The 24,635-nt window shown below is 40.0% G+C and overlaps 1 protein-coding gene across 2 annotated transcripts in view; it reads left to right on the top strand.

Annotated features, from left to right (window-relative positions):
• Positions 1-2,707: 2,707 nt before the first annotated feature.
• The window catches only part of TPTE2 (transmembrane phosphoinositide 3-phosphatase and tensin homolog 2), an 83,813-nt gene continuing 61,885 nt past the window's right edge, over positions 2,708-24,635 (top strand). Inside the window, exons 1-2 of one of the 2 annotated variants that reach the window (XM_011959002.1) lie at positions 2,708-2,818; positions 4,193-4,249. In XM_011959002.1, the coding sequence (XP_011814392.1) occupies positions 4,197-4,249 (53 nt within the window). In that variant the 5' untranslated portion in view covers positions 2,708-2,818; positions 4,193-4,196. Of the gene's footprint in view, positions 2,819-4,192; positions 4,250-11,943; positions 11,999-22,261; positions 22,322-24,635 lie in introns of those variants that run through there. The other variant, XM_011958993.1, reaches the window with a different exon arrangement.

The raw sequence follows: 24,635 nt of genomic DNA, 5'->3' as shown, positions 1-24,635 counted from the left end.
AGAGTTGTCTTACTGCTTTTCCCTATGTCAGACAAGGCCCTGATGAAGCAGTTTTTCTTTAGAGCAGGTCTTTCACACAGAGAATGGAATGCTCTGGGCATATTTCAAAATGGTTGTTATACCCACTCACTTTCTCTATCCCCCAATTAGGGTGTATTTTGAAATGGTTGCTTTTCTCTTTTCCTTGTGTAAAGGGCCTGAGGAAATTTTCTTCAGCCTTCATCATGAGAACCTGGCGGGGTTTCTGGAAGTAAAATTGACGAAAGTATAAGGGGCCCCAAAGGCATGATGCCAACAAGTTTTTAACTCTCAAGCTAGTCCACGCTTAGCCACCAGTAATTGATTGATTACCATTTAAGTGTTCCTACCAATTACTGGCTCTGTGGCTTCTGCTCTCAGGTAAATTGATTTTCTATATTCACCCATCTCTCCAGTTTCTGAGGAAGTGGTTTGCCCTGTGACCTCTATTCTCAGGCAGATCTAAGAAAAGTTGTCGATTTTCAGTTTGATTATCTTTTTTTCTGTTTTGAAGATGGGAGTGATGACTTCCAAGTTCTCTACATGTTGGAATGGGAACTGGAAGACCTAATTAACTTCTTAAGAAACTGTCAAACTGTTTTCCAAAGTGGATCTAGCACTTTACATTCCTGGCATTGTATGAGAGTTTCAGTTTCTCTCTCTGTTTGTCAACATGCCATCTTTCTAATTTTAGATATTCTAATAGGTATCTAGTAGTATCTTACTGTAGTTTTAATCTGCATTTCTCTAATAGCTAGTGATGATGACCATTTTTTCATTTGCTTATTTGCCAGTTGCAAATCTTTATTAGTGAAGTATCTGTTCACATATTTTGCCCATTTTTTTAAAAGTGGGGTTGTTTTCTTACAATTGAAGTTTATTTTTTCTTTTCTTTTTTTTTTTTTTTTGAGATGGAGTCTCGCTCTGTCGCCCAGGCTGGAGTGCAGTGGCCAGATCTCAGCTCACTGCAAGCTCCACCTCCTGGGTTCACACCATTCTCCTGCCTCAGCCTCCCGAGTAGCTGGGACTACAGGCGCCGGCCACCAGGCCCAGCTAGATTTTTGTATTTTTAGTAGAGACGAGGTTTCACCGTGTTAGCCAAGATGGTCTCGATCTCCTGACCTCGTGATCCGCCCGCCCCAGCCTCCCAAAATGCTAGGATTACAGGTGTGAGCCACTGCGCCCGGCCCCTATTTTTTCTTTTTTTCTTTTTCTTTTTTTGTTTTGTTTTTTTTTTTTGAGACGGAGTCCTGCTCTGTCGCCCGGGCTGGAGTGCAGTGGCCGGATCTCAGCTCACTGCAAGCTCCGCCTCCCAGGTTCACGCCATTCTCCTGCCTCAGCCTCCCGAGTAGCTGGGACTACAGGCGCCACCACCTCGCTCGGCTAGTTTTTTGTATTTTTAGTAGAGACGGGGTTTCACCGTGTTAGCCAGGATGGTCTCGATCTCTTGACCTCGTGATCCGCCCGTCTCAGCCTCCCAAAGTGCTGGGATTGCAGGCTTGAGCCACCGTGCCTGGCCTTATTTTTTCTTATACTCAAAATTTTAATTGACACATAATAAATTGTGCGTATTTATGAGGTACAGTGTGATGTTTCAGTACCTTTTACCTTGCATAATGATCAAATCAGGGTAATTAGCATATCCATTGCCTTAAACATTTACCATTTCTTTGATGTAAGAACATTCAAAGTCCTCTCTTCTAGCTAGAATATGAGTATGTTTTAAATGTACAACTCTTTGTTTTCTCACAATCCTGTAAAATGAAAGCTTGAGTCAATGAAGTATCCTGCCAAGTCCTATCAACCTTGTCTCTTTCAGTGAAATTTAATATTGTCTAGAAAACACTAGACAAACATAGTTATTCAGAGAGAATAACTGAGCCCTCTGGTTATTCTCTCTAACCCACAAAGGAAGCTGAACACTTGATGTAAACTTCTTCATCAGAGTAAATAAGAAGACTCCCCTCCATTACATACAAAAGAAAAACTAACTGGAGAGATAGTCTCTGCTCTGAGGTGATTATCCTGTGGCCTTTGGTTTTGGTACATTCTACCCCACCCCATGCCATTCTCCCTTGTCTTTAATGAGTATCTGTATCTATGGCAGAACAGCATGTTTTTAAGTCTCTGCAGTCTTGGGCCAAACTCGTTCTATGCCCCACTCTACAAGAATCACAAGAGCACCAGGATTCTGTTTGGGGTTGCCATGGACACAGAGTTCCTATTACAGAACTGACTTATTCTCACTATGAGGTAAAGACTTAGAGGTGAGGGTCTCTGAGCGAGGGAGTCCCACCCCATCCTCTGCCCTCTCTGTTGGCTCATGTTGTCCTCTCATCCTCATCAGGAGAATTAAAATCATGTAAAGTTTTGGTGGGGGAACTAGGTGCTGGTCTCTGGGCCCATAGACAGGAAAGTTTGCTTATACCAGCTGGCGGGAACACTAATTGACATTCCTTTCCCCTCCCAGGGACCTTACAGAGTCCCCTTATCCTCAGGGTACTGGGGGACAACCCGTGGGTATAGGGGCAAATAGCAATAACCTTGTTACTTGCCAGGAATTGGGTAAAGATTTGATTTAATGAGCTTGATTTTGGGAACTAAAAAATGAAAAAAGGAAAAGCCATAATCCTGAAAGGCAACAGGAGAGAAAACTGCTAACAGGATCTTGATTAAATTTCTCCCTCTTAGAGAATGTTGTACCGAAGACACAAGACCTGAGACTTGTGTTATTCTAGCAGCTGAACTGACCCCAGCCTCTTCTGAGCGGCCGTGGTGCCGGAAGCAGTCTGGCCTACAGGTAAGCAGGTCCAGGGCTTACAGTGAAAAACTCCCAGAAATCCAGCTCTGCCTTGGGTTACCCTGGTTCATGTCCAAACATCTGCTTGGGCCACGTCTCTGGAGCACAAGGTGGTAGACTGAGAGCTTTGATATTTCTGCTCCTACTGCAGATGAGCTAGTATAACCCCGAAGCTATGGAATTTGCTGCTGTCTGTGACCCAGCAAATGGAAATAGAAATAGAAAAATAATTAGATAGAAAAACAATAGAAATATAAAACATTTAAAAAATAAAACAAACCTCATTCTATGCCTGTTAATGTCCTTAAAAATATGACATTTTAGGCAGTGTAATAATATGCATATACTGGTCACTTTAATCTTTCCTGCAGGAGGGGCTGGTTGCCCTAATGGTGAATGCTCTGTTCAAGGAATAGAGCTGGTGTTCAGCTCGGGAAGCCACTCCATAGAGATGGCCACCAAAAGGGCTTCAGCGGTCCCATCTCAATTAACACCTGAAACTTTGCTAATGAAACCTTAGCACACTCTTAGAGAATCCTAGTTTTTATCAGCAGCAAAAAAATCTGTGCAATCAATTTCTTAAACTTATTTAAACATTTGAAAAGTTAGAAAATTATGGCAAAGAGCATTAATTCTTAAGTCTGGGGAGTATATTACTTTGATGAGAATGTTTGTGTATTTGAAACTAAAGTATGTATCAGTTTATATTGCCACATACTGACTTTTATGGCATAATGTATAGAGAGCAGGTTGTCTAAAAACCAATATTTGCAAAATGCTGAATATTCAGCATGGTTTTATGAAGCCGACAGAGTGGAGTGTATTTTGCATGTGTCTTAACTTGCAGATGAGGAAATAAAGTTGTAGAGAGATTAAATTAGCCAAGCCAGGGATTTCGGTGCTAGGAAGTCTTGGTTTTGTAAAATATAGCCATGTAACTTAAAAAAAATGAATCCAGACAAATAGAAAACAAAATCATTCTAAACATATAATCTACTTTAAGTTCACAAAATGTCTTAAACATAATTTAGGCTGTGCTTGACTTAACCTACTTGTTTATTTCCTACCAAGGATGAGCAGGAACTAGCCATTGATATTGAAACATTCATTATTCTTACATTTTCTTTCTTTTTTCTGTGTCCTCTCTCTCTCTCTCTCTCTGTCTCTCTCACACACACACACACACACACACACACACACACACGCACTCTCTCAGAAGTACTAGTACTGTACCCTGAAATTGTTTCTTTAGTTCTTGTCAAAATTCCTCTGATTTTATTTTTCATGTCCTGAAATACTGTCGAGATTAACATCCTGACTGCCTTCCAGAATATCTGACTTTATTTTTTGTATGTGCTTTTTACTCTTTGGTAGAGTTATGGATTCATTAACAGATCCTACTGTATGCTGTGACAGCTATGACCACAATGGGTGAGTTGACTGATCTAAGTGGTGAAAAATACGGGGAGCATTGATGGCAGTAACAGCTTTCTATAAGAGACTTTAAGCATCTTTAAGTAACATTGTTTTTGAACCAGAGTGGAAAAAATAAGATCAGGTCAGAATAGGGACACCTGGTACTCAAAGATTCTTTGTGACCTTTAGTAATTAGTAGCCAAAACCCTTAGGAAACTATCAGAATGCCTGTGTATGAGACTCTGTCAAGAGCAATCCAAGAGAGGAGAGAATCCTACTTGGAGAAAGAAGGTGGTAGCATTGGACAGGCAGCAGAGGAGCCCTCAGCAGAAAGAAAGGAGCTAAGAGACCCTGTATCTGTCCCTCACCCTTCAGAGCTGGTACCCCAAACTCAAAGCCATCATCACAGTGGATGGAGCCCCTGCCTCAGGTTTAGTCCCTTGATCCTATTTGAGGGGAAGCAACGAGATCTGCGGCTCATGAAGAGCATGAAGGGGGTGGAGGGACTTGAGAATTAGGAAATCACAATGGGAAAGAACAGCGGGTGCCTACAAATGGAACATGAATTTGAAGCAAATTTAAGTTAAATTTGCTGTCACACGTGATGACCAGGTTCAGTAAGAAGGAATTATATTTAAATCTTGACTCATTAAACTTTTTTGAGAGTCCTAAACAATTTTTATTACCAACACATAAAGACCTCTTTCTAGAAAAAAATGAAGTACCAGGTGCCAAAGAACAGATTTACATGAGAATTTTTAGGGACAACACACTGATTTGTAGTGCGATGATAGCCAATTTGAACCAAAACAAAAGTAGTGTATGAATTTACGTTGTTTCTTACTACTTACCTTTCAATCCTTTGCACTGATCCCAATGAACTGACATCAGAAATCTGTGCTGGAGTCAACAATGAAAGGTGATGTCATAATATATATTGGAGATGGGAGGAATTCAGGTTTGTGAAACTCAGTCTCAGAATTATTCATGGGAAAATAGTATTCTGGACACTGATTCTAAAATTCTTTCTAAAAAGTTAGGTCTTAAGTAAGCTAACAAATGTTAAATATCGAGTTTCTTGGACACTGTTTCTAAAGTGCTGGTAATTTCAGCTTCTGTAGGTAACATCCTTTTCTTTTTGGGTCTAGTCGGAGACAAGATAAATAGATCACAAGAAGTCTACTTCTTCTCCCTAGCTGAGTTGACTAGTAGCCAAAACTTTTAGCAACCTGTTGGATTGCCTGTGTATGAGACGCTGCCAGATTGGACTGTATCAGTTTCTAGGGCCGCTTTGACAAAGTATCACAAACCAAGTGGCTTAAACAAAAATTAATCAGCTCATAGTCCTAGAGACTAGAAATCTGAAACTGAGGTTGTCAGTAGGGTTGGCTTTTTATGAGGGCTATAAAGAAGACTCTGTTTGATACCTCTTTGCTAGCTTTTGCTGGTTGCTGGCAGTCTTTGGCATTCCTTGGCAGGTAGACTCATGTCTAGAGTAAATGCAACTATTTGACCAAAAGTGTAAGTCCAAATTATGTTTGTATCTGAATAATATGCTTTTGTAATTCCTCAGCCCACAGCCAACTGAGTTGACAGTAGTAACCTATATAGAGCCACCCATGATACGTGAGTTAAAAACAAAGATTTATATACATGTAAGTGTATATATACATATATACACATAAATACGTACTTCTATCAACGTACACACATACATACACACACAGAAACATAAAACAACGAAAGAGAAGTTGGTATTTGTAAAATTCGCTGTCAGGCATATCCTCGGAAATACAGAGTATCTTTGACACTGTGTCTAAATCTTCTCACTGTAGGATCTGTAGATAACTTTCTATTTTTTTTCCAGACCAAATTGGATGAAAGAGGAAGAAGTCATGAAAGGGATGCTTCTTCCTCTTAGTATATTTGTCACTCTAAGTTATTAGTATTCAGTCCCTCAGGAACCTTTGAAGTTTCCCATTTATGAGACTCTACTACTGCTAGAGTGGGCCAAAGGGAGAGAGAATCCTATGTGGAGCAGTGGGGAGGTAACAGGTGACCGGGAGCAGTGAAGCACTCATCAAAAAGAACAGAGCTCATGAAACCTTAATGGGTTCCTCACCCTCTAGAGTTCTACCACCATGTGAGGCTGGTGCCCCAAACCAAACCCAAACCCACAATATTTTGTAGGGAGTTCCTGACTCAGGCCTACAACTACATGGTCATATCTTCTGGGCAGGAAAGACAGCCATGATGGGTGAAAGTAAGGAAGTGACAGAGGGACTTAGGAATCAAAAATTTAGATGGGGTAAGAGGCATGTTTCCTTACAGACTGCAGTTACATTAGAAATAAATGCCACTGGCGAGGCATGGTCGCTCATATCTGTAATCCCAGCACTTTGGGAGGCCAAGACAGCTAGATCAGTTGAGGCCAGGAATTTTAGACCAGCCTGACCAATATGGTGAAACTCGTCTCTACTAAAAATACAAAAATTAGACAGGCATGGTGGTGCATGCCTGTAATCCCATCTACTCAGGAGGCTGAGGCAGGAGAATTGCTTGAACCTGGGAGGCAGAGGTTGCAGTGAGCCAAGATCACACCACACTCCAGCCTCTGTGAGAGTGAGACTCTGCCAAAAAAAAAAAAAGATACATCTAGTTCGAATTAGTGAATACACATGAATATTTAAATATCAACCAGATAGTACATTATAGAGTAACTGTAGCTGTTTGATCCAAAAAGTAAGTTTAGAATTACATGTATGTCCAGCTATCTGCTCGTATATTCCTTTAGCCTGCATACAGACGAATTGACATCAATAATCTAGGATAAAACCACCAGTGAAATGTGAATGATAAAATATATATACACAAATATGTAAAGAAATACATATGCATACTTCTGTCTGTCTAGACACACAAACACAGGGAGAGGGAGAGAGAGAAACAGGGAGAGAGAGAAAAGAGAGAAACAACAGAAAGATGAAGATGAGGTGCTTTACTCTCAGGGTCATCCAAGGCCATACAGAATGTCTTTTACACTGTTTATAAATCTCCTCACTATAGGCCCTGCAGGTCCCTTATCCAACTTTTTGATTAAATTGGATAAAAAGGAACAGGTCAAAAAAGGGAAACTTCCTGTTATTGTCTTGTCACCCTTAGTAGCAGGCACATACTTGGGAAAGTCAGATTTCCTGTATATGAGACATGCTAGAGTGGGCCAAGGGAAGAAAATCCTATGCAGAGCAATCAGCAAGTAGCAGTGGGCAGGGAGCAGTGGAGCCGTGAGGGGAAAACAACAGAGCTAATGGCCTGGCAGGGTTCCTCACACCCAGAGCTCTACCACCATGTGAGGCTAACAATACAAGCCCACACCCATCATCACATTGTACAGAGCAGTTTCCTGACCCTGTGTGAGAGCAGAGAAGACACCTGTGATGGTGGAAGCAAAGCACTGATGAAGGGATTTTAGTATGAGGAAATGAGATGAGGTCAAAGGAATTTGTACATAGAAACTGCAGCTGAATTTGATTTAAAGTAAACCACGAAATGCGTACTTTGTGCTTCATTCAATTGTAGCAACTAAACATCACTTCTGAGTGATTCAAACCTGAAAGTGAAGTCTAGGATGTCATATTGGTGTTGGACTATATATATATGTGTAAATTCTGTAGCACTGCCAAGTCTAAATTCAAATCAGTACCCTGGAATGGAGCTATCGGTGAACTGTGAGACAAAAATCAATCAATATAGATATAAGGATATATGAGCATAGGAGGAAACAATTATATACCATTTACATATACCTATATGCTTTCATATTAAATCAAGGCATGCACCCACAGGTACTGCAGAGAAATATACAGGTTGAGATTAGGAAAGGTTCAAGGGCATTAATGGAAAAACAAAAAACTGTTGCACGTGTCTACATGATCTCACTATAGGAAATGAAGGTGCCTTTATGCCTTCTTGAATGAATTTAGATAAAAGATGACCACATAAGAAGATTGATTTTTCTTACTAGTCTGTTTGATACTCTGAGTAACAATCAAAAATAATTTTCAGACTGCCTATATGTGAGACCTTGTTACAATGGCTGAAGACAGCAGAGAATCCTCTTTGGAAACAGAAAAGGATAGCAGGGGACAGAGAGTAGTGAAGACCTCCAGAGAAGAGAAAAAAGCTAACAACCCTAGAAATGTTTTCGACCCTGCAGAACTCTGCCACAATACAGGGTGATACTCCCAACTCCAAATACCATCATATTGGATTGTGTCCTTGACTCAGACCTGCAGTTACTTTACCCTACTTGTGGACCAAGAGAGACAATCAAGCAAAGAAGTAATGGAGGCCTTCGAGGCAGCACATTTACTGGAATAAGAGGACTGACTACTCCACACAAAAGTTTAGTTTGAAATAGCTGCCACCACACAGGCTGTCAGGCACTGGGACTGAGGTCATAACAAAGAGGTTTATTTAAATCTGGAAGCATTATGATTTTCCCTAGCCTAAGATGTCATTGCCATCTATAAACCCTCCTTTCTAACAAAAAAATGGCATTTCAGAACCAAATAGCGCTATAAACATGAACAGTAAGAACTTAACTGGTTTATGTGCAGAGTCATGAAAGCGAGTTTTTCCAGAAGAGTGAATTTGGAATTGTGTCTCCTGTCTGACTGTGTTCTTTTTTCATCCTCCAGTCCACCCACAAATGAATTATCAGGCACGAACCTGGAGGCACGTATCGATGAAAGGTGAGCTATGCATACGTGTGTCTTTATTTATCTAATTAGAACTGAGCATAGAAGTATTCACACAACAGGCACGTAAACAAATATATCCATCCATCCATCCATGCGTCCATCCATACACACTTCTCTCATCACACATCCACTAACAACCCATGTACACAATGGAAACATAGAACAAGCAGCCAGATGGAGGGACACTTGTGCAGTTTATTCTGAGAAGCCTGCATGGCCATAGAGAGTGGTTTTTCACAGGGTTTCGAATTGTTCTCATCACAGCCTTTGTAGGTCACGTTGTATCCTTTTCTGATGGAGTCATATAGAAAGGAGCAGGTCACAGGAGAGCTGCTGCTTTCTGTTAGTGTATTTGTCACCCTTAGTTCCTAGTAAGCAGCTTCTTAAAGGGCTCAGATTTCCTGAGTTTGAGAGCCTGTGAGATTGACAGAAGGGAGGAGAAAATCCTATTTGTAACATGGAGGAGATGGCAGCCGACAAGGAGCAGTGAAGCCCTGGGCAGAAAAGAATGGAGCTAACGGAACATGGACTTGTCCCTCACACTCCAGAGCTCTGTCCGCACATGGGGTTGGTGCTAAAACACAAGCACAGCACCTCATTGGATGCAGCCCTTCCTTAGGCCCACAGCTACTTGCCTGTGTCTCCTGGACAGGAAAGACTAGCATGATGGGTGAAAGGAAAGAGGTGACGGAGAGATCCAGGAAGTGGGCCATAGATGGGATTAGAGGGAGGAATGCCTACAGAGTGGAGTTGAATTCAAAAGAAATTCACCCACAAAAGACTGTCGTGCATTGGCCAGCTCCAGTGGTAGAGGGTTTTGGTGAACTCTTGAGTCAGTGAGTCTTAGATAGGTGTAAAGTATGTGCTGCAATCGTATAAAGTATGATGTATAGGGTAAATGGCATGGCAGATTCTAAACAACCAAATACACACATGACTTCTGTAAGGGTAAGGCAGTTTACAGGTTGAAAAGTAATTGGAAGGTCGGGTGCGGTGGCTCATGCCTGTACTCCCAGCACTTTGGGAGGCCAGGGCGGGTGGATAACGAGATCAGGATTTCAAGGCCAGCCTGGCCAACGTGGTGAAACACCATCTCTACTAAAAATGCAGCATTAGCCAGGCGTGGTGGTGAGTGCCTGTATTCCCTGCTGCTCGGGAGGCTGAGGCAGGAGAATTGCTTGAGCCTGGGAGGCAGAGGTTGCAGCGAGCCGAGATCGTGGTACTGCACTCCAGTTTGGGTGACAGAGCGAGACTCTGTCTCAAAAAACAACCACAAAACAACAACAAACAAAAAGAAAAAACAAAACAAAAGCAATTGAAACTATTATGAACTGAAAATGTTACATCTAGGAAGTTACATGTTGTCTTAGTATGTACATTTTAAGTTCTTTGGCACTGCCCTGTGTGTGAATTGAGAGTATCTTCTAGTAGGCTGGCCAGTGCAACATGTGATATAAAGGAATACAGTTATACATGTATCTATGCATATACAAACACATACATACATGCATTCATACACACAAGAGAGATTGAGTTGGGCTATTGGCTGTCACAAGCATCCATGGGAACAAGGAGTTCCCTGGAAACTATTTCTAGAGTCCTCTCAGAATGAGCTTTGTATGGAATATTCTTTTGTTTTTTGGATGGAGGTAGGAAAATGGGGAGGAACTCATAGAGGGAGGCTCTTTATGTTAGTGTTTGTCACATTTCCTTTCTGTGAGAATGAGACTGTACTAGTAGTGTGGACCAAGGGAGAAGTGGATGAGCACTGGGAGGCCGAGGCAGGCAGATACCCTGCGGTGAGGAGTTTAAGACCAGGCTGGCAAACATAGTGAAACCCTGTCTCTACTAAAATTACAACAACTAGCCAGCTGTGGTGGCAGGTGCCTCTAATCCCAGCTGCTCGGGAGTCTGAGGCAGGAGAATCACTTGAACCTGGGGAGGTGCAGGTTGCAGTGAGCTGAGACCATGCCACTGCATTCCACTCTGGGCAGCAGGAGAAAAACTTTGTCGCAAAACAAAAAAAGAAGGAAAAAAATGGTGTACACACACACACATGCACAAAACGGTAACAGAGAAAGAGACCTAGATTGGTGTGATTCACTCTCAGAAGTGTTCACGATAATACAGAGTGTCTTTGACACAGTTTCTTGATCATCTCACTGTATCACGTATACATAACTTCCACATTTTTACAGGTGTTTAGAAAAAAAGAAACAGACTATAGAGAGAGGCTTCTGTCTGTTACTGTCTTTTCACCTTTTGTTAGTAGTAGTCAAATGCCTTGGAAACTCCGATTTTCTGTGTATGAGACAATGCAGAGTGGGCCGAGGGAAGAGAGAATCCTGTTTGGAGTGAGGAGGAGGTAGGAGTGCTCAGGGAACTGTGAACCCCTCAGCAGAAAGCAACAGAGCTAAGAGCCTTGGAGGTGTTCTCCACCCTCCAGAACTCTGCCACCACAGAGCCTGGAGCTCCAAACCTCAAATCACTGTCCTATTGGATTGTGCTTTTGTGTCAGTCCTCTAGTTACCTGACCCTTTTTGTGGGGCAGGAGAAACCACCATGCTGGGTGAAGGTAAGGAGGTAATGGAGGGCCTTTGAAGCAGAACATTGAATGGACTAAGAGGGCTGACTACCTACAAACTGGAGTTGAGTTTGAAATTACTCTCACCACAAAGTGTGTCACACATTGGGACTGAGGTCATAATAAAGAGGTTTACTTAAACTGAGAAGCATTACTATTTTCCCCAGCTTATGATTTTGGTTGTCGTCATATAAATCCTCATTTCTAATAAAGAAAAAAGACATTCTGTATTCCAACAGTGCTATACAAATGAATAGTCAGAAATTAATTGGTTTCTGTCTAGAGTAATGATAGGTAATTTTTCCAAAATATAAATTCAGAATTATGTCTCCTATCTGACTGTATTCTTTTATCATCTGCTTGTCCACAGACAAATGAATTTAAAGGAGCAACCGAGGAGACACTTACGAATGAAACGTGAGTAATAAATAGTTAAATAAAGACTCCCATCAGCATAAGAGTGCACAGAACTAAACACACACAGGCATATGCGCAAATCCATCCATCCATCCATCCATCCATCCATCCATCCATCCACACACACTTCTCTTCCACATGCGTACGCAAATTAATCCATGCACATGATGGAAACCTAGAACAAGGAGAAAGGAAAAAGAGGGACATTTGTGGAATTTACTCTCAGGAGCCTGCATGGCCATATAGATCTTTTTTTTTTTTTTTTAGGAGAGTTTTCAGTTCTTCTCATTGTAGCATTTGTTAGTAACTTTGCATCCTTCTTTGGTGGAGTTGTATAAAGAGGAGCAGGTCGTAGGAGAGTTGCTTCCTCCTGTTAGTGTATTTGTCACCCTTAGTTCCTAGTAAGCAGTTTTTTTATGGGACTCAGATTTCCTGACAGAAATTAATTGGTTTCTGTCTAGAGTAATAAAAGCTAATTTTTCCAAAAAAGTGAATTTAGAATCATGTCTCCTAGCTGACTGTATTCTTTAATCATCCTCTAGCCCACACAGCAGTGAATGTAAAGGAGCAGCCCTGTTGTCACCTATCAGTAAAAGGTGAGTTATAAATCCATAAAGACACATGTATGCGTAAGTGTGCATAGAGCTATACACACACACAAGCACATACACAAATAGATCCATCTATCTCCATCCATACACACTTCTGTCAACACATTTACACAAACAAACCCACGCCCACAGTGAAAACACAAAACACGGAGACAGACAGACATTTGTGGAATTTACTCTCAGGAGCCTGCATGGCCATACAGAGTGTTTTTAACAGGGTTTCCAATTCTTCTCATTGTAGCATTTGTAGGTAACTTTGCATCCTTTTTTGATGGAGTTGTATAAGGAAGTCATTCATAGGAGAACTGCTTCTTCCTGTTAGTGTATTTGTCACCCTCACTTTCTGGTAGGCAATTTTTTAAGGGATTTGGGTTTCCTGAGTTTGAGACCCTACCATAGTGTGCCAAGAAAGGAGAGAATCCTATTTGCAACGTGGAGGAGCTAGTGGCCAATAAGGAGGAGTGAAACCCTGGGAAAAAAAGAATGGAACTAATGGAATGTGGACTTGGCCCACCCCCTCGAGAGCTCTGTCCACATGTGAGGTTGGTGCCCAGACCCAACCCAAACCCACCATCTTGTCGGATGCTGCTTTCCTTAGGTGCGTGGGGATGTCACTGTGTCTCACGGGCAGGAAAGACTAGGATGATCAATGAAAGGAAGGAAGTGATGGAGGGTTTTCCCAGTCCTGTGAAAACCTCTCCTGGAAATAAATCATAATGGTGTAAATAATATGGAAAACCTGATTCAAGTTAATTATAGTGTAATGCTCAAGAAAATTTGCAAAATGAATGAGATTTTACAGAAGGAATAAAAGGATTGTGTTTAATCAGTGACTGATTAAGGAAACATCTAGGTGAGAACTCTGTAGTTGCTCATGAAGCAATAGTATGTGAGTTTTGTATGTAGTATTGATTTTTAAGCCAATAAATCTTAAAAAGATTTATTAAACGTCCTTATTTTATAGGACATTGGAGGCATGGACAAATTAAAATGCATTTCTATTATTATTATTATTTTTTGAGACGAAGTCTCACTGCTGTACAAGCTGGAGCACAGTGTTGCGATCTCAGTTCATTAACCTCCACTTCCCAGGTTCAAGCGATCCTCCTGCCTCAGCCTCCTGAGTAGCTGGGACGGCAGTCACGTGCCACCATGCCCAACTAATTTTTTGCATTTTTCATAGGGGCAGGGTTTCACTATATTGGCCAGGCTGGTCTTGAACTCCTGACTTCGTGATCCGCCCGCCTCAGCCTCCCAAAGTGCTGGGATTACAGTCATGAGCCACTGTGCCTGGCTAAAATGTATTTCTAATATGTACATAGGTTTAATTTATATATAGTTTAATTAATCTCTGATTGATTGACCATTGATAAATGAGTCTTTGTTAATTGTTGGACTTTACTTACTGGGCTTATGTGGTGGGATTTGCATACCCTCACTTATATATGTACGTATTTCATATTTATGGAAAATCTACTCCTTTTGGTACAAAAAATGTATTTGCTAATAGTGTCAAAAAAGAGAAATTCACTCTGTGACCATGTACCTTTTTGCTCCATCAGCACTGCCACTGCCTTCAGTGAAATGACAACAGTAACACATGAAGGGACTTTCAACAAAATTTGAGGCTTAAGCAAATAAAAACTAGATGTAAACATATATATGTAAATACATAGACACACACAAAAGCATACATGTAGAAAAGAGAGATTCAGATTTGGGAAGTTCATTGGAGCACCCATGACAATACAGAATATTTTAGACACTGTTTTCTAAAGTCTTATTACTGTAGTATCTGTAGCTACCTTTCTTTCTTCGATCTAGTTAGATAAAAGAGGAATAGGTCTTAAGAGGAATGCTTCTTATTCCTATTCCATTGGTCACCCTTATTTAGCAGCACCCTGAAACCTTAGGAAAATATGAGAATGTGTGTGTTGTATGACACTCTACTAGAGTGAGCCAAAAGAGGCAACAGTCCTATTTGGAGCAAGGAGGAGGTAAGAGTGAGCAGGGAGCTGAGGAGCTCTCAGCAGAAAAGAGCAAAGCTAACAGACCCCGGCCTCTCTGTCTGTCAGCACATGAGGCTGCTGCCCCGAAGGTAAACGCACCGTCAGGTCGTGCGGAGGCCCTGCCTTGGGTCTGTAGTTACTTTGAGCCCTATCTGAGGGGCAGGAAAGACATCCATGATTGGCGAAGAGTTACTGGTGGTGTTTGAACGTGAGAAGGCAGAAAATTACAAGGGCAAGCAAAGTGGGTATTTACAAACTGAAGTTGAATTTATGTAAATTTTGCCAGAAACAGTAACTTGGGGATTACGTTTAGGAGTAGAGAAATGTATATAAACTTGATTCATTAAGTTTTTTTCACAGGCCAAAAAATTTCATTACAAACATCTAAAATTTCATTTCCAGAGAAAAATTAAATACCAGGTTTCAAATAAATGACTGATTAATGTCAATTTTTCAGGGTAACTAGATTATAGATTGTAGAATAATTTTTGCTAATTTGTATCAGAAAATTAAGTCTAGGATAACATGTGGAGTCTTGCTATGTGCGTTTTTAATCCTTTAGCTACTACCCCATTGAATTAAAAAGAGTAACGTGTGGTATAGTCATCAATGATGGGTGAGATTTCAAAATATGGAGAGAAAGAAGAGAGGGATGTGTTGAGATTGGTGAAATTCACTCACAAATGAAGTGATAAAGAACTGCACTTAAACTGGGATTCTTTAGACTGTTTGTTAAGGCCCAAGAGCACCTTTACATAATGTTAGGTTTTCTTCTAGGAAAAAATGATGTATTAATAGTAGACTCCAAATCACTGACATATACACTTTCAGACTTCAACCAGTTTATAAATGTAGAGCAATAGTACATAAATTCAACCAGAAAAGTATGTCTCTGAAGTCGCTTGACCTGACCTGTAGATTTTTAATCCTTAGCACTGGCCTGGATAAAACGACATCATTAGTCTTTCACTACTTTGATATATCTTTGATATAAGTCGCCTTTCAATGGTGGTGTCATTGAAAACTACTGAGGTTATTAATTTGGGTCACTTCTAAAGGATCTATCTACACACACATAACACACATGTATATATGTGTGTGTGTGTATATATATACAGATATATCTTTTAGCTATATATGTAGTATATATAGGTATATAAATATGTATTTGTATGTAGATACACGTCTCTATACATATGTCTATATATTTGCATATTTAAATGTGTGTATACATATCTATATATAGACATATTCTTTAGCACTGATCCAAATTAATAACATCAGTAGTCATATATCCTTTTATATATATAAGCATGTATGTATATATGAAAACATATGTATATATCCTTTAGCCTATATATGTATATGTATACATATATAGTTTATATATACATATATGTGTGTGTATGCAGATATATCTTGTTTTATTGTGCTTTACTTTATTGCCCCTCAGATATTACTTTTTTATAAACTGAAGGTTTGTAGCAACCCTGCATTAAGCAAGTCTCCTGGTTTTCTTTTTCCAACAGCATGTTCTCACTTTGTGTCTCTGTCACATTTTAATAATTCTTGCAATATTCCAAACTTTTTATTATCATATCTGTTATGGTGATCTGTGATCAGTGATCTTTGATGTTACTATTGTAATTGTTTTGGGGCAACACGAACCACGCCCATATTAAGACGACCAGCCTAATCAATGCCATGTTGATTCTGACTGCTCCACTGACTAGCCATTCCCCCATCTCTCTCCTCCTCCGTGGGCCTCCCTATTCCCCGAGACACAACAATATTGAAAGTAGGCCATTTAGTAAGCCTGTGATGGTCTCTAAGTGTCCTAGTGAAAGGAAGAGTCACATGTCTCTCACTTTAAACCAAAAGCTAGAAATGATTGTGAGGAAGGCTAGACTTGCACTAGTTTAGCCAAGGTGTGAATGTAAAACAAAAACTTCTTGAAGAAAATTAAGACTGCTACTCCAGTGAACATACAAATGATGAGAAAGCAAAACAGCCTGATAGCTAATGTGGAGAATGTTTTAGTGGTCTAGATAAAAGATCAAACCAGCCACAGCATTCCCTTAAGCCAAAGCCTAATCCAGGACAAGGCCCTCACTCTCTTTGATTCAATGAAGGCTGGGAGAGGTAAGGAAGCTGCAGAAGAAAAGCTTGAAGCTAAAAGGTTGGTTCATGAGGTTTAAGGAAATAAGCCATCTCCTTAACATAAAAGTACAAGGTAAACAGCAAGTGCCAATGCAGAAGCAGCAGCAAGTTATCCAGAAGATCTAGCTGAGATAATTGATGAAGGTGGCCACACTAACCAACAGATTTTCAATGTAGACAAGATGGCCTTTTATTGGAAGAAGATGCCATCTAGGACTTTTGTATTTAGAGAGGAGAAGTCAACGCATGGTTTCAAAGCTTCAAAGCACAGGCCAGTTCTCTTGTTAGTGGCTAATGAAGCTGGTGGCTTTAAGTTGAAGCCAACAATCATTGACTATTCTGAAAATCCTAGGGCCCTTATGAATTATGCTAAATCAAGCAAGATGGGTGACTAGAGATGCCTGGTGCTTGTCTCCCCTACAAGAAAGAACCGAGGCAAGAAATACACATCTAAGATTTGATCAGAGTATCAGAGGGATAGTCCTAGCGTGCAGCAAAGGAGTGAAGACACACCCGTGGTGACTGGAAACACTCAGCCTCTGCAGCCCGTTCTCCCCCATCTGGATTGAATTGGCCCAGAGAGAGGAGGGACTTCCCATTGCAGGGTGAAGGTAAGCAGAAGATCCCCACCAGCCCCACTGCCATCACAAACACAGAGTCTTTACAACAGGAGAATCTCACAGGCTTTGCAAGCCCTGAGGCCAATGTGGAGTACTGCCAAGAATTTACGCAACTGCATGTCCTCCTGGACTAGGAGTGCAAGGTGAAGACTTCCCACCCCCAGAGACCTAAGCTGCAGCAACACAGCACCACCTTGAGACCAGAGTCATCTCTTGAGTGTGCCCTCCTCTGGGGGCCAGGAGCCGCTGTGCCTCTCCAGCACTGGAGCTTTGTCTTCAGTACCCCAGGCCCACATGGGTGGGTTAAAGCCACAATCCCAGCTGTGTGGAGGTTGGTCCCAGGATTGGCTGTAACTCAAGTACTGCAGAGCAGGGAAATCGAGCCCCACCACCACACTTCCAGACAGAGGATTAATCTACAGTCCCATCCAGGGTAAACTCACTCTTAAGCCAGCCAAACCACTACCTGCCCTCTCCCAAGTGGGAGAGGCCCCTAAGCCTCTGAGCAGCTGATGCACCCCCAGGTCAACAGAGTGACTATGAGCCCATGCTCAGGACCTGAGAAACAGCCCTGCAGGCCCCATCTACCACAGACATGCTCCTGGCCTGCCCAGGAGCCCTCTGCCTTTAATAAGGGCCTGAACAACAGTCCCACAGGCTGCCCCCAGCAGGCACACCACTGAGTGGGCCTTGCACCCATGTCTCAGACCTGAGAGACAAGCAGCTGTGCATGTCCAAGTCTCAGGGCCGAGAAACAACCCTGGGAGCTTACTCTGGCCAGCATACCCTCAGGCCACCTAAGCAGCCACATACCTATGTCCCAGGTTGAGGAACATCGTGGGTCATAGAAGCATTCCCCTGGGCTTCCCCTGGCAGGCACCACCCAGGCCACCTGAGCAGCAGTGTGCCCACATCCTGAGCTAGAATAGCCCTGTGGACTACCCCCAGCAGATACACATCCAGGACAGTTGAGAAGTCATTTGACTGTATCCCAGGCCGGAGAAACACCCCCTCTTGGGCAGTCCTGGCAAAGATACCTTCAGTCCAGCTTAGCAGCCGTGCAGCTATATATTTGGCCTATGCGTTTCCCCCAGCAGACTGGCCCCAGGCCAGATGAGCAGGTGTGTACCCACATACCAGGTATGAGAAACAGCCCTTCAGGCCACTCCAGGAGTGCATGCTTTCAGGCCAGGCAGACAGCTGTGTGCCTGCATCCTGGGCCTGAGAAAGTGTCCTGCAAGGCACATCTGGCTGGCATGTCCTGGTTGAGCAACTGCATCCCCATGCTCCTGGCTAGAGTGACAGCACCATGGCCAGCCACATAAAGCCATACTCCAAGTTTTCTGATCCACTGTATGCCTGCACACACCCCTACCCCGAGAAACAGCCCAGTGAGCCCACCCTTGGCAAAGCTGCACCACCATCACCACAAACTTCCTTAGCCTAGGCCGCTGAGTAACTTGCAAATGTTACTAGTGTGGATCACAGCTGAATAAACTACATGGAGACTACACTTATGGCATCCATGTAGAACCAAGGCCAATATACCCCAATGAACTGACATCCAAGACCCATTCATACAAATAAATTCATACAAGTAAAGCTACTCCATAAAATTGGAAAAGGTGACTTTTTCACCACATGCATAGAAATCAACATAGAAACACACCAACCATGAAATGCAAGCAAACATGTCACCTACAAAGGGAAATAATAATTATCCAGTAATAGACCCCAATCATAAATATATGAAATGACAGAAAAAAGAATAATCTTAAGGAAACTTAGTGAGATATAAGGTAATACAGATAGACCAGTCAATGAAATCAGGAAAACAGGATTTGAAAGAGAAATTCAGTAAAGATACAGATATCATAAAAAGAACCAACAGAAGCCCTAAGAGCTAAACAGTTCAAGGGATGAAATGAAAAAATACAATCAATGGCTTTACAGACAAGAACAAGCAGAACAAATGATTTCTGAACTTGAAGACAAGTCCTTTGAAATAACACAGGCAGGCAAAAAAGAATAAAAAAGAATGAGAAAAGCCTACAGAATTTATGGGACACCATTAATTTGATCAAATATTCATATTATGGGCATTCCCGAAGGAAAAGTGAAGAGAAAATGTGAGGAAAGCATATTTAATAAAATAAGATCATAAAAATTCCTAACTCTTGAAAGAGAGCTAGACATCTAGTTTCAGGAAGATCAAAGAACCCCAAATACATTCAACCCAGACATTATAATCAAATTGTGAAAAATCAAAGACAAAGATTTTTTAAAATAGCAAGAGAGAAGTAAGACACTTACAATGGAATCCCCATTAGACTTAACAGCTGATTTCTCAGCAGAAACCTTAGGCTAGAAGAGAATGGGATGATATATTTGAAGTTCTGAAAGAAAAAAATCTTTCAGCCAATAATATTATACCCAGCACAGCTATCCTTTACAAATGAAGAAGACATAAAATCTGTCATAGATAAACAAAAACAAAGATAATTCATCACTACTAGACCAGCCTTACAAGAAATGCCTAAGGGAGCCTTACATCTGGAAGTAAAAAGATGATAACCAGTATCATAAAAACATGCAAAACTTTAAGTCACTGTTAGAGTCAATACATAAAGGGGAAAGAGAAAGGAATGAAACCTTATCACTACAGAAAACTACCCAACTTCAAAAGTAAACAGAGGAAGAAAGGAAGAAAACATATACAAAACAATCAGAAAATGATAAAATGTTGGAAGTAACTCCTCACCTACCAATAATAACTTTGAATGTCAATAGATTAAATATACCATGAAGGATATAGACTTGCTGAGTGGATTAAAAAATAAGACCCAACTATATTTTATCTAAAATAAACTCACCTTACCTGTAAAGAAACACATAGACTGAAAATGAAGGGAAGGAAAAAGATATTCCATGCAAATGGAAGCCAAAAGTGAGCAGAAATAGCTATGCTTGTATCAGACAAAACAGACTTCAAGTTAAAAACCATAGAAAGTGACAAACAAGATTATTATATAATAATAAAGTGTTCCATTCCACAAGAAATATAACATAATTGTAATATGTGTGTAATTGTAAATATGTATGCACTCAAACACCAGAACACCTAGACATATAAAGTGAATATCTAGATCTAAGGAGGGAGGGAGACCCAGTTACAGTAAGAGTTGGGCCCTTCAGTATCTCACGCTCAGCATTGGACAAATCATTTAGACAGAAAATCAACAAAGAAACATCAGACTTAAACTCCACCATAGACCAAATGGACATAACAAACGTTTACAGAACATCTCACCTAACAGCTGCAGAATACACATTCTTTTCATCAGCACATGAAACATTATCCAAGATAGACCATACGTTAGGCTACAAAACAAATCTCAACAAATTTTTAAGAATTGAAATTATATCAGGTATCTTATCTTACCCCAATGAAATAAAAGTAGACATTCATAACAAGAGGAACATTCAAAACTATACAGACATATGGAAATTGAACAACATGCCCTTGAGTTACTATGAGTGAAGAAAGAAATTAAGAATGAGATTTAAAAATTCCTTGAAACAAATGTAACTAGAAACACAACATACCAAAACTAGGGGACACAGCAAAAGCAGTTATTAAGAAGTATGTTTTTAGCAATAAATGCCTGGATCAAAAAAACTAGAAAACTTTCAAATAAGCTACTGAACAATTCTACCTCAAGAAACTAGAATAGTAAGAACAAACGAAACCCCAAATTATTAAAAGGAAATAAATAATGAAGACCAAACACAAATAAACAAATTTGAGGCAAAAATTACAAAAGGTTAACAAAAAGCAGGTTAAAAAATATCAACAAACTGTTAGCTAGACTAAGAAAAAGAGAAGACACAAGTAAATTCAGAAACAAAAAAAGAGACCTCATAACAGATATGACAGAAATAAAAATAATTATTAGAGACTATTATGAACAACTCTACAATAAATTTGAAAACCTACAGGAAATGGACAAAATCCTTGACCCATACAACCTACCAAGACTAAACCAAGAAGAAATAGAAAACCTGAACAGACCGTAAACAAGTAATGAGATTGAACCAGTAATGAAAAGGCTTTCAACAAAGTCCAGGACCTGATGGCTTCACCACTTAACTCTCACTTGTGAAAGGAAGAGTCATTTGCTACAGCAAACTTCATTGTTGTCCTATTTTAAGAAATTGCCTCAGCCACCCCAACCATTGGCAACCACCACTCTGATCAGTCAGCAGCCATCAACATGGAGGCAACAATGCCCTCCACCAGCAGAAAGACTATGACTTGCTAAAGGCTCAGGTTATCATTAGCATTTTTTAACCAATAACGTAGTTTTGAATTAAGGTATGTACATAAGTTTTTGAACACAATGCCATGCAAACTTAACAGGCTATAGTGTAGGGTAAACATAACTTTCATATGCACAGGGAAACCAAAACATTTGTGTGAATTGCTTAATGCAGTTTTTGCTTTATTGCAGTGGTCTGGAATGAAACCCACAATGTCTTTTAGATATGTCTATACACATTATTTATACATCTGTAGACATGTTCTTTTATATATCTTTATATACATACATATAGAAAGAGAGATAGAAAAGAAGACAAAAATATGCAAAGTCAGTGTTGGGAATATCCATGAGGAAAGAGTTTCTGGTTAATGATTGTAATTTTCTTTCTTAAATATTAGGTCTTCCAGTGAGCTAAGTCATGTTTACTGTATCCTTTAGATTCATGGGATTCTTGTTATTCAAATATATTTTTCATCACTATTTTGTGTAGCAAATATCTAATGATATATTTTTGCATTTTTTTTTTTTTTGGTGGCTAAAGTATGTTAGAACGACTTTCCAAGTTTGAAGTTGAAGATGCTGAAAATGTTGCTTCATATGAGTAAGTCAGTTTGAAGTTTGAAAGGAGGGAGCCATTGATGGATCTCTTTAGTTAAACAGGGCTTATGCTGAGGCAAGAAGGAAAAAGGGAAACTATGGAAGGATATCAAAATGTATGGGTGGGAAGGTACACCACATTTACTCCAGTTGAATTCTTAGACAAGTATTATTTTGAAAAAAAAATTCCATCCATTCAGAAATACATGTTCTTCTAGCTTGAAAATGTAAAAAGTATTCTTAGAAGAAATTAATTCCATTAAAAGTTTTTTTTTTTTTTTTTTTTTTTTGAGGCGGAGTCTTGCTCTGTCGCCCCCCGGGCTGGAGTGCAGTGGCCGGATCTCAGCTCACTGCAAGCTCCGCCTCCCGGGTTTACGCCATTCTCCTGCCTCAGCCTCCCGAGTAGCTGAGACTACAGGCGCCCGCCACCTTGCCCAGCTAGTTTTTTGTATTTTTAGTAGAGACGGGGTTTCACCGTGTTAGCCAGGATGGTCTCGATCTCCTGACCTCGTGATCCGCCCGTCTCGGCCTCCCAAAGTGCTGGGATTACAGGCTTGAGCCACCGCGCCCAGCCAAAAGTTTTTTTTTTTAAAAAAAAAAACAGGGATGCAGAATGCTACTTAACTCATCACTAGTGAACATTTCTCATTTTTACTGGATATATTGTGTGATTCCCAATTTTGTAGATTTTGCCTGTGAGCAAGTGGTATTGATAGCAAAAGCAAACATGTTTTGCTGACTAAAGACCTCTTTATGCTCATTGGGATTTTATTCTTATTTGTTTCTAATCTCACTAGATTACTTCCTGTTGCACTGACCTGAAGGCATTTTATCATGTACTCACTATAATGAAACAATACATTCTTAAACTGGCTTGTGTCTGAACTGCAGACATATTCAGGAGATTTTTCTTCTGCTTCTTTCTTGCCCAGTTGTATAACCATTCGCCAGCTTGTGTCAATGCTGGAGACGAAGTACTGCCATAGAGGAAGTTAACTCGCCATAGTTGTAAGCTGTTGGTGTCTAAACAAAGATTGGAAACAAAGAAGGCAAATACAGATAGTTCTTCAAATTACCCTGAATTTGCCAATGAATTAAACTGTGTGTCTGCAAATTAGCTATACATTTTCTGTAATGGAGCTGCCCAGGGCTGAAGCAAAATTAGACAGATTAAGCAAAGCAAGCATTTCCTTCTCCCCACTCCAAACAAAATAAAGCAGGTTTTCATTTCATTTTATTTTTAAATTACAAAGTCTCATTACATAGATATAGGAGAAATTCGCAGTAGTCCCTGTGAGAAATGCTGTTTCATATCAGGGGGATGATCTTGGATTTATAGTAAAAGCTGGAATCAGTGCTTGGCTTTGACATCATATATTCATTCACCTGATACTCAGCAAGTCACTAAACCTCTTTAACTTTCAGATTATTCAAATGTAAACTGGTTTTGACGCTATCTATGTACTGGATATTGTATTGTAAAAAATTAGTAATAAAACTAAAATAACATGCAAAAATACTTTGAAAACTCTGTAGCTCTGTGAATAGGTTTTATTCTAAAAACTGAAAATAACATAAGAGTTCATTAAAGCAAAATCAGAAAATACAATCAACAAATCTACCCACATATAATCATTCTTAAACTTGGATGCATGCACTTCTAAGTTCTTTAAGCATATACTTTTTTCGTTTACAGATATGAGACCATACTTATTATTATTCTTTTGTAAATAACCTTATTACTTCATGACATCATGACTATATTTTTTTGTTAATACATATTCATGTGCACTTACAACAATATTTGTAACAGTTGTGTAATATTTCATGGTGTAGATGTGCTATAATTCATTTAATAGTCAGATATTGCTGAACAATTAAGTTGTTTTTACAAGTTTTTAAGTGTTACAAAACATGAATATATTTGAGGCTAAATCTCTGTATATTGTTGGTTATTTACTTGTTATAAATTCTCAGAAGTGGAAATTCTGTGTCAAAGGGAATGATTGTGACTCTATTGATATTGATATGTGCTTTAACATCAAGATGCAAGTGTACATTTCTCCCTTCCCACACTTAGCACTAACCATCATTGATTTCTTTGATATTAGTAAATATATTTGTTTTAATGCACATTCTTGACACACCTTCATTTACCCTTTCTAAGTTAATATTTCATCATTTGCAAACTACCTTTGCCCAGTTAAAATTGGGGTGTTTTTCTGTCTTTGGACTGAAAAGTTAAATCTATTGATCCTTTTTCTATTTTATGTAATATAAGTAATTTCTCCCAGTCGTCTTGCTTTTCACTATATAAA

The sequence above is a fragment of the Colobus angolensis genome, unplaced genomic scaffold (genome assembly GCF_000951035.1).
Source record: "Colobus angolensis palliatus isolate OR3802 unplaced genomic scaffold, Cang.pa_1.0 Scaffold113, whole genome shotgun sequence".
Classification (NCBI taxonomy): domain Eukaryota; kingdom Metazoa; phylum Chordata; class Mammalia; order Primates; family Cercopithecidae; genus Colobus; species Colobus angolensis.
The sequence above is the reverse complement of the archived record's forward strand: the minus strand, read 5'-3'. Positions and strand labels throughout refer to the sequence as shown.